Source organism: Dendropsophus ebraccatus, chromosome 10 (genome assembly GCF_027789765.1).
Source record: "Dendropsophus ebraccatus isolate aDenEbr1 chromosome 10, aDenEbr1.pat, whole genome shotgun sequence".
Lineage (NCBI taxonomy): Eukaryota > Metazoa > Chordata > Amphibia > Anura > Hylidae > Dendropsophus > Dendropsophus ebraccatus.
The window spans coordinates 44,392,398-44,412,000 of record NC_091463.1 but is presented as its reverse complement, the minus strand read 5'-3'; the positions used below and the strand labels follow the sequence as shown (position 1 = coordinate 44,412,000).

The window sequence follows — 19,603 nt, the reverse complement described above, 5'->3', positions numbered from 1 at the left end:
CTATTGCGCTATTTGACGCAACCACAAGCCTCAGATATAAGGGAGCGCCTAGTGATTTTTAACGCCTCCGTTATATTTGGTCATTTTTGACTGTACCACTTCAGGTTGGCAGAGGCTCTGGGGTGCCAAAACCTAAAAAACACCCCTAAAGGGACACCATTTAGAAAACTACACCCCTCAAGGAATGTAACAAGGGGTGCGGTGAGCATCTGGACCCCATAGGTGCTTCACAGATTTTCCGAACAATATGGCGTGAAAAAAGAAAAATTTATTTTTTACACTAAAACGTTGTTCTAGCCTTCAATTTTTCATTTTCTTAAAGGGATAAGAGGCAAAAAAAGACACAAAATGTGTAGCGCAGTTTCTCCCGAGTACGGAAATACCCCACATGTGGCGATAAAGTGCCAAGAAGGCGCAGGACGAGCCTCCAAAGGGAAGGAGCGCCAATTGGCTTTTGGAAGCTGAATTTCACTGAAAAGGATTTCAAGAGCCATGTCGCATTTACAGAGCCCTTGTGCTGCCAAGACACTGGAAACCCCCCACAAGTGACCCCATTCTGGAATCTACACCCCTCAAGGAATCTAACAAGGGGGGCAGTGAGCATATGGACCCCAAAAAGTAAAAAAAAAATTTCATTTTTTCACTTTCATGGCAAAAATGTGCCCGTCATCAAGGGGTCTATATCCTCACTGCACCCCTTGTTAGATTCCTTGAGGGGTGCAGTTTCCAGAATAGGGTCACTTGTGGGGGGTTTCCAGTGTTTTGGCAGCACGAGGGCTCTGTAAATGCGACATGGCGTTCATCATCCATTCTAGCCAAATCCAACCTCCAAAATCCAAATGGCGCTCCTTCCCTTGGGAGGCTTGCCCTGCGCCCACATGGCGCTTTATGTCCACATGTGGGGTATTTACGGACTCGGGGGAAATTGCTCTACACATTTTGTTTTTTTTTCCTCTTTTAACCCCTTGTGAAAATGATAAATTCAAGGCTAAACCAACATTATAGTGTAAAAAATGTAATATTTCATTTTCACGCCACATTGTTCCACATTTGTGCCCGTCACCAGTGGGGTCCATATGCTCACTACACCCCTTGTTATATTCCCTGAGGGGTGCAGTTTCCATAATGGGGTCACTTGTGGGGGGTTTCAACTGTCTTGGCAACACAGGGGCCTTTTGAATGCAACATGGCCCCTCGAAATCCATTCCATCCAAATCCAGCCTTCAAAAACCAAATGGCGCTCCTTCCCTTTGGAGGCTTACCCTGCACCCGAATGGCGCTTTATGTACACATGTGGGGTATTTCCGTACTCAGGGGAAATTGCGCTACACATTAAATGTTTTTTTTTATCTTTTAACCCCTTGTGAAAATGAAAAAATCATGACAAGATTAATGATTTAGAGTAAAAATTTTACAAAAATTACACTAAATGTTGGTCTAGCCTTGATTTTTTTCCATTTCCACAAGGGGTTAAAAAAGAAAATGAACACAAAACGTGTAGGGTAGTTTCCCCAGAGTACGAAAATACCCCACATGTGGACATAATGTGCCATATGGGCACAGGGCAAGTCACCAAAGGGACAGAGCGCCATTTAGAGGCTGGAATGGAGGATAGAGGCCATGTCGCAATTACAAAGCTCCTGTGCTGTCAGGACAGTAGAAACCCCCGACAAGTGACTCCATTCTGGGAACTACACCCCATAAGAAATCTAACAAGGGGTGCAGTGAGGATATGGACCCCACTGGTGACGGGCACTTACGTAGAACATTTGCCGAGAAAATAAAAAATACAATTTTTTTCATTTTCACGTCCCAAATGTGGCCGTCACTTGGGGGCCATATCCCCGCTGCCCCCCTTGTTAGATTCCTTATGGGGTGTAGTTTCCAGAATGGGGTCACTTGTGGGGGGTTTCTACTGTCCTGGCCGCACAGAGGCTTTGTAATTGCATTATGGCATCCTCTAATGGGAATGGCGGCCATACCTACTTAGCTGGGGAAAAGGGACCATTCTAATTTATTTGGGGGTATTAGGCCAATTATTAGTTTATAAGGTTGGAAATGACAGGTGTCCATCAAACTCAACCTGTGTTGATCCAGAGGAAGGCAAAAACCCCTCGTGAGGCAGACGACAGTAGCCTCATCACTGGGAAAAATTCCTTCCTGACTCCATAATGGCGATCAGAATAATCCCCGGATCAACGTGACCCCTGAAATAGGAATAAGGGACAGAATTTAGATAATGTAGAACCCCAATGACATGTGGTACGCCTTGGAGCGATCCAGTATGCAGAGCCGGGGTGATCAGGACAGGTGTCACACTGGTAAATGGTGTCCTTCCTGATCCCCCTGTTACGCCACACTCTGCACTTCTGGGGTCTCCCATTCTCCAGTGTGGGTGACGTCACCTGGAAAATGTTTCCCTGGTGCGATACGGGGTCCTTCATATCCAGAATCGCTGGGTCCGCTCCATGGCTGCTAAATATTAGGGCTTTATTACGGCTTCTGATATTTTCGGATCGTGCCGCAAGCTACAGTAGCTCGGGCAGCGAGGGACCGGAAGAGGGGGTGCTGGTATAAAAGTTATCCCCGTACAGGTGGTAACCTTTATCTAGCAGTGGGAAGATCAGTTCCCGGACCATCTTCCCACTTATTCCGAGGATGGGGGGGGAGGGGGCATCTGGGGGCATCTGGGGCTGGATTCGGGTGTCCCTTCCTACATACACTCTAAGGGTACGTGCACACTGCGGAATCGCGACAGATAACCCTTTGTGCATTCCGCCGCTGGCACCCGCCGGCGGACTGATGCAGGCGCACGTCTCCGTCCGTGTCATAGACTCCATTCTATGCACGGGCGGATTCCGCTCTCCGTCCAACGTGTTCATTCTTTGGACGGACGATGGAATCCGCCCATGCATAACATGGAGTCTATGACACGGGTGGAGACACGCGCCCGCATCAGTCCGCCGGCGGGTGCCAGCTGCGGAATGCACAAAGAGTTATCCTTTGCCATTCCGCAGTGTGCACGTACCCTAAATCTGTAAGTGTACCCTGAGGTACTGTCACAGAGTTTGTAGAATTTCACGCCATACTGTCATCTCTTATTGGGACGGTACTGGCGGAAAAGACGTGTCTGGGAGGCAGTGTACGCTACGCTACCCCCAGACACGTCACTGGATGATGAGGATAATGAGGATGAATGGAGGAAAGAAGGATCCCCCCCCATTCATCCTCACTGGCTGTTTCGGTGTCGGAGGCAATAATAACGTATCTCTCTGACGCCGAAAACACCCATAAAACTTAGAGCTGCTGTATGTCCACAGCAATAGTTAGGGCTGGGCAATATTTTTTAAAAAATTATTCTCTATTTCAATCCTTTTTTTTTTATGATAAAGGGTGTAGTAGTATAGGTATAGTAAATGAGGGGTGAAGAAGTAGATAAGCAGACTAGCAGGAGTGGGAGTAGTAGTAGCAAAAGTAGTGGAGATAGTAGTTGTAGTGGGAGTAGTAGTTGCAGTAATGAAAGTAGTAGTTGTAGTGGGAGTAGTAGTTGCAGTAATGAAAGTAGTAGTTGTAGTCGGAGTAGTATTTGGAGTAGTAGTAATAGCTGTGGCAGTAGTAGTAGCAGTTACGTATGGTGGGGGTAGCAGGTAGGTGTGGTGGGGGAGGGGCTCCTTAGTGCCCAGCTGCTGCTGCTGCTCCTGGATCTTGTGTGCAGACGCAAGGGGCTCTCCGACCTGAAGGAGAAGCAGCTTGCAGCTCTGGGACCAGTCAGACTCTGTGTTCAAGCTGGAAGCCACTGGTAACAGCACCGGCCAAGCCCTGAGTGCCACCTCTCCCCCTGCAGGTCAGAGAACACTTTTTTTTATTTTTTTAAATCAAATCAAATCAATATTTAAGTTAAGGGTGAACTAATCAGATTAATTTCATAAATCTTTCAGCCCTAGCTGTAATGTAATCTGACCCCTTTAGGCTTTCAGAAGCAGCAGCAGCTCAGTGCTTAGTGTAACCCTTTCATTGCTGCTGTTTTTTGCATTTATGCTCACACAGAATCTTGCAAACCCAGTGCATTAGTAACCCCTTCTCTCTCTACATGCCATCATTAGCAATGTACTGTGTAAATCAGTCAGTCTTTCACAGAGTAGTTCTGGAAACCTAAGTTTATTTTATTGGAAATTTTTTCCTAGGGTGGGATGGACAACCCAGGGGCAAACTTTGGCCTCTAAGGGTGTTACAGACTAGTGTTCAATCACATATCATTAGTTAACTTATATAAGAAAAACATTACATTACATTACATTATTGCAGATTATTTCATACATCACATGGTTGAATGTCTAGACTAGAGATGAGCGAACCTCGAGCATGCTCGAGTCGATCCGAACCCGAACTTTCGGCATTTGATTAGCGGGGGCTGCTGAAGTTGGATAAAGCCCTAAGGCTATGTGGAAATCATGGATATAGTCATTGGCTGTATCCATGTTTTCCAGACAACCTTAGAGCTTTATCCAAGTTCAGCAGCCCCAACTAATCAAATACCCGGTTCGCTCATCTCTAGTCTAGACAGATAAAACAACTAAATAATCAGACACATGACAACTACTTCGCAAGGTAATTTCCTGGGATATTTTTGCTTTGTTGCTTGAGGTATTTTTGCTTAAAACCGCATTTAACAATTTAATGTAAATCCATTACAGTAACGTGCATAGCTTAACCAATCCTACGTGACTTATCACCTGTGCACCTTACTGCACTCACAGAATTATCCAATTCACTTTGATGTAGATAACAGAGTAAGGGCCTGTTCGCACCGTTAACCTCTGTCCACTGAATGGGAGGGCTCACGTGCCTCCGCTCAAAAAATTGACATGTCAATTCTTTGAGCGGAGAGGTGCGAGCCCTCTCATTCAAAGACATAGCAGGAAGGACTTGACAGAATCTCTGCGCCAAATCTGTAGTGTGAACGGGCCCTATTACATTCAACGGTTACGGTACTTGGCTGATTGCCGTCCATTCCGGCTCATAATTGTTTAGTGTAAATAGCTCATGTTGAAAGGCAACAATCAGCCAACGTCGATGTCGGCTGATTGTTCTTTTAGCATATTGTAAAATCCCAACAATGATAGTAATGGTCTGCTGCCCATCGCTGTGAGGAATAGGAGTGGTGGCAGCAGACCATCGCTCTCTTCTATGGCCCCCCCCCCCGCTACTTCCCGCTAGATAACTGTGCGTGTAATAGCACAGACAGCGAGTGGGAAACAAGGAAGAAGTGAGCGCTGGTCAGTGCTCACTTCCTCATACCAGGCCATGTTATAGGGCCCTTAGAGTGGACACCCCTACCACTCTATGAACAAATACAGTTCTCATGAGATGTCAATGTACAGGCTCTACTCTGTGTTGGGCTCTTTCTTTACAAGAGGAGTCAGAACTGCACTAACCTCTAGATAGTAGACATTTATCTCTATCCTGTACTTATATTCACCATTAAATGGTCGCTAACATTTTAAACAACTTCCCTCCATCTGACAGTCTGTGTGGTTCCAAAAATATTTGAAAGTCACTTAAATTCCCAAAAATGACTCCCTACAGACAATCAGCCCTAAAGTCTTGTCCAGTTGATGTCTTCCTTCACTGCAATCTGCTGTCCACCCGTCAAGAGACTACACATGAAGTTGAGGTGGGCTCTCCTGCAGAAAGGAAGGACGCCTGTCTGCTGTTGTTCCACACTGTTCCTAAAATTCAAATCAAGGCTTCCCTCTCATCACCCATAAAACTCAGAGCTGCTGTAGTGACTACAAAGTGCCATTAAAGTAGATAATCACATATGCACAGATTGTGATATGAAATGACAGGAAATTGTGTACTGTGTTTTGAATTTTATGAACAGTTTTAGAAGTGTGAGGATATATTCACAGCATAAGTACGCAAGGTTTGGTATACGGTAAGCAAGGTACGGTATTACGGTATATTAACATAGCCTTATAATGGCATACCTGCTATTTAAAGAGGTTAATATCTCTAAAAAAAAAAAGCAAGCTCTGCTACCAGCTAATTGCTACAGATATGGTTCATGGAGCTCTCAGGGATGAGCTGTAAGGGGAAACTTAGGTGGCCCTTATATTGCCACTGCAGGGCTAAGGAGTTTTTTTTTACTGCACTGTAGTGTTTTACATGAACAGACCGACATTGGCAGGGGGATGCTGATGCCACAGCACTTTATTAAAACTGGTTTCCACACACAGCACTGGTCTATTACCAAGCACAGTCTGAGCATGAAGCACTAGTTCCATTAGAATCAATAGAGCTGTGTCATAGAAGGCAGCCTATGGCTATGGCTGTATCCCAGTTTTCCAGGCGGTCCTCTCGCTGTATCCACCCTCTCCACGGAGCGGGCAGACAGCGGGAATCATTGCCGAGAGTTCAGGTTCGTACGAACCCGAACCTCGGCAGGTTCGGACCATCCCTAGTCTGCACATAGTCTGCCTGAGAGCAAACTGTATGAGAAGATCGCCAAATCAAGACTCCTGCAGTGATGCTGCTGGGGTACTTATCCTGTCACTGACTTCCTTAAACTTAAGCTGGTGGAGCATGGAGAAGTAAGCATAAAATGTTTGTTATGTTTTCTTATATGGCAGCAACATGTTAAAAATGTGCGAACACTGGATAACCTCTTAGGCAATCACTGCGTTTAAGAGGTTAATGACAAGCAGCTGTTTGATCGCTCTGGCTCCAAGGACACTAATGTGTGCAGAGCTGCTCACATTGAAGCAGTCTTGCACACATTAAAACCCCTTCAAAGCATGTGAACATATACTGTACATACATTCCTACTGCACTGAGCAGATTGCTGACGTGAAGGGGTTAATATATTTTGTAGTTCCAACCCCAGTTTTATCCTAAACTATATTAAAAGGAAACTGTCAGGTTAGACGAATCTGCCCCTATTGTGCAGGAAATACAGAGGATGAAGGTATGTCTCTTACATTTATCCTCAGCAATATTCCAGGGCAGTTAGTTGTTTGCTCTGCAGTTCGGTAAGACCATTAGGAGCACTGCCCCATCCCATATCAACTATCCAGGGGATGGATCAGCTATATGGGGGGGGGAAAGGGCAGTGCTCCTAACGGTCTTACCGGACCGAGGCGCAAACAACTAACTGCACCAGAACAACGCCAAGGTAAGAAAAATACCTTCATCCTCAGTGTCTCCTGCACAATAGGGACATAGCACACTTTGAAGGGTGCAAAACTGTATATGCTTATCACACTGTAGTGCTTTCAAACCTGCTTTTTTAGTCCTGGGTACTTTAATGGGTAATTATTTTAATGTACGGATGAGTGGGAATCCTGCTTATAGCATGACAGCACAGTATAACAAAAAACTGGTTAATTCCTGAGTCTGCAGACTTCTTTTTTATTTTCTTAGTAAATGATGATCACAGCACTATTAAAAGAAAAATAAGAGAATAACTAGTTAATTGTAACATGATACTGTTTTTAGTCTAAACAGCTGAAAATGATATAAACTAGGGGCTTTGATGTGACTTCATTCACACGCTGTAAAATTTTTCCTTTGGATCTCACTGCAAATCTGCACACGTTATATGTAGATTTGTAGCAATTTCAACATGGATTTACAAAGAAACATAGAAGTTTGTCAGCATAAAAAGACCACCTGGTCCATTAAGTCTGCCCCATATATTATTTTCTTTATTATTATCTTAGGATAGATATATATGTTTATCCGAGGCATATTTAGATTTAGTCTAAATGTAGAATTACCAACAAAGCATTGTTCCAAGCATCTACTACTTTACTGTTCCAAGCATCTACTATCTTCAAGATAAACTCCCACTATGGCTATGTTCCCACAAGGTAAAAATATGGGCAAATAACAGCCATTGTTGAAAAACCTTATTTTTACCTAGTGGGAACATAGCCTATGGGTAATACTAATATATTTACTTAGAATTTTTTCTGTCTTAAATATTTTTTTTTTTTATGATTGGTACATTATTTAAGGCTAGGTTCACACTGCGTTTTTGCAATCCGTTTAACATATACGTTTCATGGAAAAAACGGATGTAATTGTGTGTCATCCGTTTAGATCAGTTTTCCATTGACTTCCATTATAAAAAAAAAAAAAAAAAAAACGGATCAAAACAGATGCTTTTTTTTTTTTTAACCTACAGAAAAGTAATGTTGACACTACTTTTCTGGTGCGGGCGTAAGGAGTAGCACTCAGTGTAGTTCTCCAGTAGGAAAAGTAAGGTACTATTGTCAGGTGGTAATCCACTGGACAGTCAGTAATCAAAGAAGAATTGCTCTTAGGTTCGGATGCAAGTGCTCTTGTGCACGTTTTTATTAAGTAACAAGTGAAGTCACAGACAAAAGTTTCGACGTTTCGGTGCTGACACCTTCATCTAGGAGTCTATGAGCATGAAAACATTATATACAGTACATACAGTGATGATACACAATGAGCAAGGGTGGGGTACAGGGAAGGGGGGGTAGATGAGAGCATATCTCAGGGGGTTTATCGTATACATATACATCATAAAGTAAATGAAGAGTACATGTCTGCAAGTATAAACAACAGTTGCTGGATGGAAAATGTGAAGAAATGACGGCAAGTTGGAAGACATTTCATGGCTAAGGATGAAAGAGTATACAGGTATTAGTACAGACGTACTTGTTACATATATACATGTATACACATACAGGTCGCATTAGTGGGTAGGTCATTGTAACATGCAGTAGCAGGGCAAGGTTAATATAGGATGTATGCAGCACAAGTGCTAAAGAGTATAGGAGAGGGTTAAGTAAAAGTAATGAAATGGATGGATAACGGAGCAGGACTTGTGGAGTACCTGTGTTATTGGATGCGATGAATAGAGCAGCCGGGCTGTATAGGTCAGCTGTAATGGAAGGGGCACAGGAGTGTGATGCAGTGTCAAGGTAGACAGTGTAGGAGTAGGGAAGCATATGTTAGGATGTAGTTACCCTAAAGGTAGTGGAGGTCCGGGTGGGGTACGGGGGGGGGGGGGGTATGGGGACGGGGATGGGGCTCTACTTTTCTGTACATTAAAAAACCCACTTCCATTTCGATCCGTTTTTCTTAATAATGGAAGCAAATGGAAAATGGATCCAAACGGATGACACACTATTGCATCCATTTTTTTCCATAAAACATATATACGTTAAATGCATTGCAAAAACGCAGTGTGAACCCAGCCTAAGGCATAATATATCTTTGGTTGTTTGGGACCAAGGAAGGAGGAGATATTGGTACTACCCTTTTTGTATCTGATATGGCTTTTTAATCATTTCTGGTTTTACTGTTGCTGTGACCCTGGAGGACCTATTAATAACATGATATGGTCACGTTATTCCCACCAAAGGCCCTCAAGTTACACTAACAATCCAACTGTGGATGGGAGGCTCCTGCTTACCCCTGTGTATGTGGGGGGACCTCTGACATTATGCCTCTGTGATAAGATTGTGATTGGTAGTAGATAGGGATGGTCCGAACCTGCCGAGGTTCCCAGTGGCTGTATCCCAGTTTTCCAGGCGGTCTTCCCGCTTTATCCACCCTCTCCACGGAGGTTTAAAACAGCAGGAATCATTGCCAAGAGTCCGGGTCCGTACGAACCGGAACCTCGGCAGGTTCGAACCATCCCTAGTAGTAAATGTAACATTGGAGACTGTCATAGATGGCCCTCTGACCTCTTTGTTCTAGTCTTAGGCTATGTTCACATCTACAGTATATTCAGTATGTATACATTTGGTATTTTGGTGCAGTGCCAACATTTATTACAAGTGCACCCTACGACTAAATTGTAGGGATGCAGCTCTTACCACTCTATATGCCACTTTTGCCACTGAGCATTTATTATATGACCATCATTGGAGCTAACAGCTGTATATAGCAGCCACCATACTTGTCATCAAAACTTCCTTGGCTTTGCCTTACGAACAACTGGGGGTCATCAGAAGCTAACAACTGCATATCAGCCACCATACATTACGTTTAGTGTACATGTCATCAAAAAGAAAAATGATCAAAAATTCAAAAAAGACATGCTAAGAGTTTTGATCAGTGAATGTCTCACCACTGTGCCCCTAAGCGATCAGAAGATAATTGATTAAAAATCTGAGATTTGTGCAGCCACGGAAAGGCCTGGATATTAATTGTTCCACCAAGTTTATTTGTATGTGAGCTGTGGCCCCACTAGCAATAACTTTCAGTATGAAATATTTTTTGGTCAGCGGTTATTTTATCACTGTTTCAGATTGTCTAACATAATCTTTTTCACCAAGCTCAGCTCCTAAAACGTCAAAATTTTTATCTTTTCCACTTGGCGTGTTGTAGCTTAAAATAGTTATTAATTTGAAATGTTTAAGTAGTGGATGTTTCCATGGGAAGATAAGAGAATGCGCCAGCAAAGAGTTCTCTACCGAGTCATGATGGATGATTAGTTTTAGACTGCAGGAGGAATTGCAATTTTCTTTGACTATCACTGATATTTATATTTTTTTTATAGTAGAAATATCTCAAGTAGCTTCTCGCTTCAGGCCAGTGGTTTATTTTCATTTTTAACTCCTACTAATAGCTGGTTCATGCATTCTTGTAACATTCCAAGTGTTATAACTTGTTAGTACCGATCTTTTAGCATTTTATTTCATTACACTTATATTATCATAGTATATTCATTTATGACAACTTGAATTGGTTCCACGTATCCAATAGCAAATCTGTGCATACTTAAGAGGGGTAAGTCTGACTGCAACATTATATTCTTTTGGCTTTCCAGATACTTCAACCCACTGATGTCCTGAAAACACTCCAATAACTTTCCTCTCCCAGTGGTCACCATAACGCAGTCGCCCATAAACACCTGAACCACTCGCACCTGGGCGTGCATCGCAGTGCTGGTACAGCAAATGTGTTGTTTGCTGCTGCACTCTGCATGACCTGTAAACCAGCTCTCCAGGTCGGTCACTGTCAAAGCCTGAGAAGTGCACTCTTCTTCCTGCCAAATACTCTAAAGGTGGAGAGGCAGCAAGGCGCATGTGAGGTTGAGATTGTGCTCTTCGCAGCTCCAACAATGCATAATCGTAATCCATACTTAATTCGGCTGGGGCTCCAATCCACCCTCTAGGTATCCTTGTACTTTTAACACGGACCCAGCGCAGAGAAGTTTGTATTCCTGGCCTTAGAAAGCCAACTCTCAGCTTACGTGCTCCTTGAACATAATCATGACCATTATGGATACAGTGAGCGGCCGTTAAAATATGACGTTCCGTTACCAACACGCCCGTGCAACCTGTGGACACCCGAACAGTAGCTGCGAAGGGGAATTCTCTAAGAAATTGCAGACTTCTGATGGAAAAGCGGATATCTGGTCCATAAATTTGCCTGCGACCCCGCATAGATTTGACTTTCCTCTGCTTTGTCCTCCATATATTACTCTGAGACATTCTCACTGTGACTGTTGTCAGTGTACGGCTTCCATTTAAATATGCAGTCTCATAGCCAAGGTGGTGATCAACAGAAAATGCTTCCGGCTGAGACTCATGTTGGATGCACTTCTGTGAGCAGACTGTGGTAAACCCTGGAGTACCATTGGCAGTGAACTGAGATGCCTTTAAAGGCAATGTTTGTTGGGTCACAAACTCCAGAACGGAGAGTTCAGAAGCACAAAATGAGAGATAAGCAAGGTAGACAATTACATGTACAAAGTATCCACCAGTCATCATATCACTGTTACTGAAAAAGAAGGAAAGTACATTTAGAATCATAATATAGTACAGTTCTTCTATGTAGTTGTTAAAATAGTTGGGCCCCATCTACCAAAACTTTCGTAAAAACATTGATGTCATAATTAGGGATGGTCCAAACCTGCCGACCATCCCTAGGACCATCCCTAGTCATAATAAACAATCATAATTAGCATTTACATTTCTATTAAGTACTGAAAAAAATAGAATGGTTGCTATGGGAGACAAGATTAACTTTTTTCTTTTCTTCATCCATGCCTGGTTTATAGTACAGTTTATTAATTTTTCTTTTTAGAAAAAAAACACTTCATGTACTATGGCACTTTTTCATTCAGGTTTCAAGTCAGACACAAGAAATATAAAAGGATGGACTTATACCTTTCCTTTTTGTTGGATCCACTTTAAAAAAAAAAATTAACCCCTTAATGGATACCCTTTATTGCATTGGAACACATCTTATATTAAAGGGGTTATCCAGCGCTACAAAAACATGACCACTTTTCCCCTACTCTTGTCTCCAGTTCAGGTGTGATTTGCAATTAAGCTCCATTTACTTCAATAAAACTGAGTTTCAAAAGCCCACCCAAACTGGAGACAACAGTAGGGAAAAGGGGCCATGTTTTTGTAGCGCTGGATAACCCCTTTAAAGTGCTGTAGATTGTTTTTAACCACTGTGGACAATGTTTTGCAGATGTGAGATCAGAAAAACATGCTGTGATAAAGCGGATTCGCTGGACTTTATATTGGTTCTTGATTATTATTATGTAATCATGCTGGTTACTAGATCTAGAAGCCAATAACCCAACCAACACTGTTCTAAAGCATAGTTAGACTTAAAATGTACCTTTCATAGGGCTGCTGTCGGTAGAGTGGTATATTCCACTCTGCTGGCAGAAGTTTGGGTCTTTGTGACTACGAACACACATGAGACCACATGTGAGAAGCAGTTGACCCCCATTCTGATCTAATGGGTGCTGCGTGCATTATGGTCTCATGTGTGTTTATAGCCACGGAGACCAGAACCTTCACTGGCAGAGTGAAATATACTGCTGATCTGGCAGTGGCCCCAATGACAGCTACACTTTAATGGGCTATAGCAGATATAGCAATTTGTTTTAATGCACACCAGTGCTATAAAAATATAAAAGTAGGTATACTAACCTGCTGTGATCCACCACAGCTGCTGTTCTGACAAAGCCAGGTCCTTGACGTTTTATGCTTCCTCCAATGACATTTTACTCAATGGCTGCAGCGTTGACCCACCTCAGCTGCTTGGGAGGCATTTCCTAATGAGAAGCAAGAAGAAAGAGCATCAAGGCCCTAGTCCCTTTGGAATCACAACTACCAGGGATTAGAGCAGGTAAGTACGCCATATTACACCTTGGGAGGGATTTATCAAAGGGTGTAAAATATACACTGATATAAACTGTCCACAGTAACCAATTACAGCTCAGCTTTGGTAACATGAAAGCTAAGCTGTGTTTGGTTGCTGTAAGCAGTTTTCTCCAATATATATTTTATACCATTTCATAAATCTGGGCCAAGGAGTCCATTAAAATGCTATGTTTGTAAAATGCCCTTTATTGCAAATAAACAAATATTTTACTACCATGCTGGGTTCCTTCTGCTTTATATGCAAACTATCTATCTTGTTGTCCTCAATTCTGTAGCAGATTTTCTGCTCCTGTGTACAGAATCCTCTCCTCTAGCCAGTAATTTAGCCAACGCTATTTCACTTCCATAGTGGGAGTATTTATATCTTAACCCCTTCAAGACAGAGCCCTTTGATGCACAAAATTCAGGGTCAGATTAATGCAATGTTCCTCCCCGCCTTCTAAGAGCCATAGCGCTTTTATTTTTCCACCTATAGGGCTGGTTTAGGTGTCATTTTTTGCGCCATGATCCCTAGTTTTTATTAATATCATATTGGTGTAACAGAAAAATTTTGATTGCTCTTTATTAATTTTTTTTTGTGATATATAATTTCATAAAATCAGCAATCCTGGTGCGTTTTGTTTTGTTTCCATTTACGCCATTCACCGAGTATAGATCAGTGTTATCGGCGATCTATGTATAGAGCCTGCCTGAGAGCAGACTCTACACATACTGTAGATCGCCAATCCGACAGGACAGAAGTAAGGAGCTTACCCCCGCCTGTCAGCACATGTGATCGGGACCCCCACAGCATGGCTGCAGGGGTCCCGATCACTTAGTGACAGATGCTTGATCTGTCACTGAGCACCTTAAACGCTGTGATCGCTGTAGATCACGGCGTTTAAGGGGTTAATGAGAGTCGGCTGCGGGATCGCAGCTGACTCTCATTACCTCCGCCTCCGGACACTGATGTGAGTGGGATTGCTCTGTCTGCAGTGCTCCCGCTCTCATCACAAAGCCCCCGTCAGTGTAGGAACGTATATATTCATTCCTACTGCACGGGATATGTGCAGTAGGAATGTATATATACAGATTGCTGACAGGAAGGGGTTAAAGGATACCTGTCCCCCCCCCCCCCGTGCCGGGGTGACAGGCTCCCGACCCCCCGTTAGATCCCCCTATACTTACCTAATCGCGCCGGGTCCCGCTTCCTGATGTGGTCGGGTCACAGAGATTTCAGCTCCCGAACCCGGCGCGCACACACGAGAGTCCGATGCCCATAGAGAATGACGGAGCCTCGGACTCCCCATTCATTCTCTATGAGCGTCGGACTCTGGTGTGTGCGCGCACGCCAGGCTTCGGGAGCTGAAATCTCCGTGACCCAACCGCATCAGGAAGCGGGACCCCGCGCGATTAGGTGAGTATAGGGGGATCTAGCAGGGGGTCAGGAGCCTTTCACCCCGGCACGGGGGTGACAGGTCCTCTTTAAGTTTAGTGGGAAGAAGATAGAGTGGGCTGTATTACTGGCTACACAATATATATCTTGGCGTGATAGTTTTATTTAAAGGGACAATAATGAAAATAGGAATCTAGAAACAAATAAACGTGAAAGTAAAAATAATTAAAAATACACAATCCCCCCATATTATAGATTCCTCACACAATTATGTTGGTGAAAAAGTAAAACAAATAAGCCTCTCCAAAAATGTTTTTTTAAAGCAAAAATATAATAAACCTTTTAATGACAGTGGATTTTGACTATGACCTAGTTGACCACTTTAATTTTGTTTAGTTTTTTTCCTCCTTGCCTTCTAGGGTCATGTCATGCTGTGTTTTCTTTTTTCGATGTGTACAAGTGTACATTGTAATGGTGTCTTTCAATCTACCATAAAAATGCATGACAGAACCCCTAAATTATCATTTATGGGGTGGAATTTTGTAACTTTGAGGTTATTCAATTGTTGAGTACACATACAACGATATAAATAAATGTTTATATAGCTTTTCTATCAGTTTACTATTTTTTAACATCAAAACTTTTTTTTAATAAAATGGCCCTATTGTATCTCTTATAACAGTTTCATTTTTTTGACCTATGTATTTGTGTAGATGGGACATTTTGATGACTTATTATTTTTTGACCCTGCTATAGCTGCTGACCTAATACGTCATAACCCGGGTACCCACTCAAATTAGGAATGGCCAGGGACTGGATCAGCGGTATGCAGTCACCATTACTGGAGCCGGTGGAGGTGGGAGGATGTTATTTCTTTTATCCTACCCCTCCTCAGCACTTCTCCAGACCAATTTTAATTTTTGCGCTTTAGTTTTTTAAAAGGCCATAGCACTTGCATTTTTCACGTACAGACCTTCATGAGCCTTTATTTTCTGCGAGACCAGTTATGTAATGACAGACTTAATTTTATCTTAAAGGGGTTATCCAGCGCTACAAAAAGATGGCCACTTTTCCCCCTACTGTTGTCTCCAGTTCAGGTGCAGTTTGCAATTAAGCTCCATTTACTTCAATGGAACTGAGTTTCAAAACCCAACCCAAACTGGATACAGCAGTGGGGGAAAAGTGGCCATGTTTTTGTAGCGCTGGATAACCCTTTAAATATGTAGTAAAACCGGAAAAAAATGTGCGCAGTGAAATTGAAAAAATCCACAATCCGATGCTATCGCCGAGGGAGGATCCCTTCTACTGAGCTGGCCAGGGCATCAGCAATCGATGTGTCTGGTCTGCTGCAGACCGGAGTAATACAGCAATGATCTAATCGACCATTGTTGTTTTAAGTATACTGCAGTGATCTCTATGGGAGATCATTTCAGTAATACTAAAAGTCCCCCAAGGGGACTAAAAGTGTACAGTGAAAGAAAAAAGTATTTTTATTAATAAAAACATTCCTGATCTCGCACGGTAAACGGTGTAAGTGCAAAAAAAACACCAAAGTGCAAAATTGTGCATTTATGTCACATCAAATCCAGAAAAATTGTAATAAAAAGTGATCAAAAACTTGCATATATGCATAAGGCTTCCCTCCCCCCCCCCCCCCCAAAAAAAAAAACACAGACACCATACTCACCATCCCTCCGGTGACGATCGCCACTCCATTCGCCCGCCGTCCGCCTCGCTGTCACCTGCGTCCGCCGTCCAGCGATGTCTCTTGCTTCCGGGTCCATGAGAGAGAAAAGGCTGCCAGTGCGCTTGCGCACCGGCAGCCTTTTCATTGGCTGGAGCGCATCACATGGCTTCCAGCAAGCTCAGCCAATCAGGGCTGAGCAAGCTGGAAGCCATGTGATGCGCTCCAGCCAATGAAAAGGCTGCTGGTGCGCATGTGCACCAGCAGCCTTTTCTCTCCCATTCACTCTTAATGAAGACGCCGAAGAGGAAGAAGACCCGGACCGCCCCCCAGCTCTGACGTCACCCGTCACCAGATGCCGCCCGGAAGAAGAGGACCGTGACGACCATAATAGGTAATGTATACATTCTTTAACTTCCGGGGTGGGGGGTCGGGAGTCGGAAAGTGGGGGAAGGGGGCCAGACCGGGTATTTAACCACATTACAAAGTTATATAACTTTGTAATGTGTGTTAAATAAGCCAAAAAAAAATTTCGCCGGAGTTGTCCTTTAAATTTATAGGGGGCAATGCATCAGTGGATACTCTTCAGTGAGTACTCCATTTGATTTTTTTGTTGCTGGTCTCCCTGAGCTTAGCTGTGTTTTGTTGGTCTATTTTTCATTGCCCCTGTTAGCCAGAATTCTACTCCACACTGATGAGGGGCAACTACCCCGAAACGATCGTCTGTGGATGGATGCCTGCCTTGGTAAACCCTTGACATGTCGCAATACTAGCCACAGAGTTAGACTTTGACATAAAAGGGGCCACCCTGGTATTTCCCTATTTATGTTCCAATACTCGCAACTGAGTGGGACTTAAGGGGCTACATATCAGGGTGGTTTGGTGATCTCCCCACTGGAAGGCACCCTGTTGGCAAAAGGCTTCCCTCCCCTGGAGGGATATCTGGCTATTCCCGTGTTTTGAGACTCGTATATGACACTCCACGGACCCTTCTTTTGTATATATGCAGGTAAGATACAGATAGAAAGTATAGATTATGGTGCAAAACAAAAATCACACCTCATACAACCCCAAAGACTAAAGGATAAAAGCAATGATCATAAGAAATTAAAATTAATATGTAGGCTGTTATAAAAGTTATATAAATTACATATCGTTGTAATGGTACTGACTTGAGGAACATACATAGCATGTAAATTTTACTATAGAACGAATGGCGTAAACACGAAACCCCCCCAAAAATGAAAACAAATGCCTTTCTTTTTTTCAATTTCACTGCAAGAATAATTTTTTTCTGGTTTCACAGCATATTTTATGGAAAAATTAAGTCTGCCATTGTAAAGTACTAATAGTGGCGCAAAAAATAAGGGCTCATGTAGGTCTGAAGGTAAAAAATGCAAGCGCTATGGCCTTTTAAACACAAGGATGAAAAAAACGAAAGGGCAAAAGCAAAAATTAGCCCGGTCCTGCAAGGGATAAAGTATGACATTATTGTTCCCATGCTGTGAATGGCGTAAACGAAAAAAAAAAAACACCAGGATTGCTGCTTTTTTTTTTTTTACTATATATCAAGGAAAAATTTATAAAAAGCAATCCAAATTGTTCTCTTACACCACTATGCTATCAATAAAAACTAGAGATCATGATGCAAAAAATGACACCCCAACCACCAACCCTGTAGCGCTATGGCTCTTAGAAGGTGGGGAGGAACACTGCATTAATTTGACCCAAATCGGTCATGAAGGGGTTAATAGTTTGGGTGCACACGGCGGTACCAAATATATTTATTTTTATTTATGAAAAAAGAGGGGATTTAAACTTTTATTATGGGATGTGATTTTTTTTTTTTATTAATGAAAAAACGTTCTTTTTTCTTTTTCAATGGGGGACTTCTATTATATCTAAACTGCATTGATCACTCATTGATCAGTGCTACATTGCTATGGGCTGCTGTTTTGTGAACAATTTCACAAAACAACAATTCTTGGAAAAGTTACGACCTTATAAATTAAGGTCAGATTTTTAATAATGGAGCTCAGTTGTTTAGGCCAAAGCAGGTCTTGGTGTTTGAGGTGTTGTAAATATGTTGTGTAAATACAATAATAAATACAATAATAAAATAATGCTAAAAAATAGATAAAACCATAGAATAAAACATTCTGAGCTAACAATTTTCATATCACAAAGCTCCCAGCAATGGTCACAGGCTCCATAATTACATTGTCTTTATATCCCATGCAGTGCTGGACATAACACAGAGCAGGCACTTGTTCTTGTATAGTAAACCAGATTTTACTGGTTCCCTTATTGAATTCCTCCTTAACATGATTAGCACAAGAATTGTGCATGGTTATGTTCCAAGTCTATATGAATCTAATCAGTTTTTATGTTGACATGGGGCTGAGGACATACTGCTGCTGTCCAGCCATAGTGCAGGGGCAGATTAGTCAATAAAATAACTAGATGTAGGCCACACTCTCAAGACGCCTGATTCTGGTCCTATTCAGGGAGTAAATAAGTCAGTTTAAATCACAGTGACTGAATTGTATCTGCTGGTAAAGAGAACATGGTTATTGTGGAACATTTATCTGTAAACTGTTTCAATGCATACTATTTGTTACCTGTATTTATTTGTTGCTTCCTTTTGTAGATGCATATGCTGCCTAGTTTCCATACCACTGATCGGACAACTCAGAGAATGAAGATCATGCACAACATTTAACATAGTAAGTACTTCCCTAAAGAAATCCTAAAGATTTGTATTACTCAAGACAGAGGTTTTAGTTAGTACAGCACAGAAATGTCCTTGATCTTTCAAGTGTAGTCACCAGCTGTTCACATGACTCTTTACCTAAGCATCCTACACAGAGCAGCTTACCTATAATTGAGTTGGTTCCTAGTATGAAGCTCTGTCACTGATAGTCGTGTCCCACTTTCTCTTCAAGACTGTTTTCTTTGTTTCATGTCACCTACTTCCCGCCCCTCGTACACCTTCTAGTTAGTCTCTGTGTGAGTAGCAAGAGGGGGGCAAGCTTGTGCATGCTTGGAATGTAGCAGCCTGAAAGGGGTAGAGGGAGAGCATCCACCTGTCGAACAAAACCTGATTGTCTGACTTCCAGAAATGACTACCAGTAATATAAAGGTCAAAATGATTTGTAAATTTGCATGAATTTTCGATAAAATATTGGGATAAAATAATTATTTAAAAAAATATATATGATGGTAATTTGAAATATTTTCTGGAGCTGCCGATTTTTTCTGAATAGCAGTTAGGTTTAATATTGGGTCAATGAGTTTACAGCCAATATTTTTGTGCACAATTTAATTTAAAACATAACCACTTAAGTGACACTTTTTATGTGTAGGTTTTAA

General features: G+C 42.4%; 1 protein-coding gene across 1 annotated transcript; it reads right to left on the bottom strand.

Annotated features, from left to right (window-relative positions):
- Positions 1-10,706: 10,706 nt before the first annotated feature.
- LOC138766403 (serine protease 23-like) lies at positions 10,707-13,009 on the bottom strand. Its single transcript, XM_069943985.1, has 2 exons — positions 12,939-13,009; positions 10,707-11,766 (listed from the first exon to the last, which is right to left on the bottom strand). The coding sequence occupies exon 2, from the start codon at positions 11,754-11,756 to the stop codon at positions 10,707-10,709; it is 1,050 nt and encodes a 349-aa protein (XP_069800086.1). The 5' UTR covers positions 11,757-11,766; positions 12,939-13,009.
- Between the last annotated feature and the right edge of the window lie 6,594 nt (positions 13,010-19,603).

Bases quoted from the DNA above. Each gene is read 5' to 3' on its own strand.
- LOC138766403 (XM_069943985.1), bottom strand. From the start codon at position 11,756: ATGATGACTGGTGGATACTTTGTACATGTAATTGTCTACCTTGCTTAT.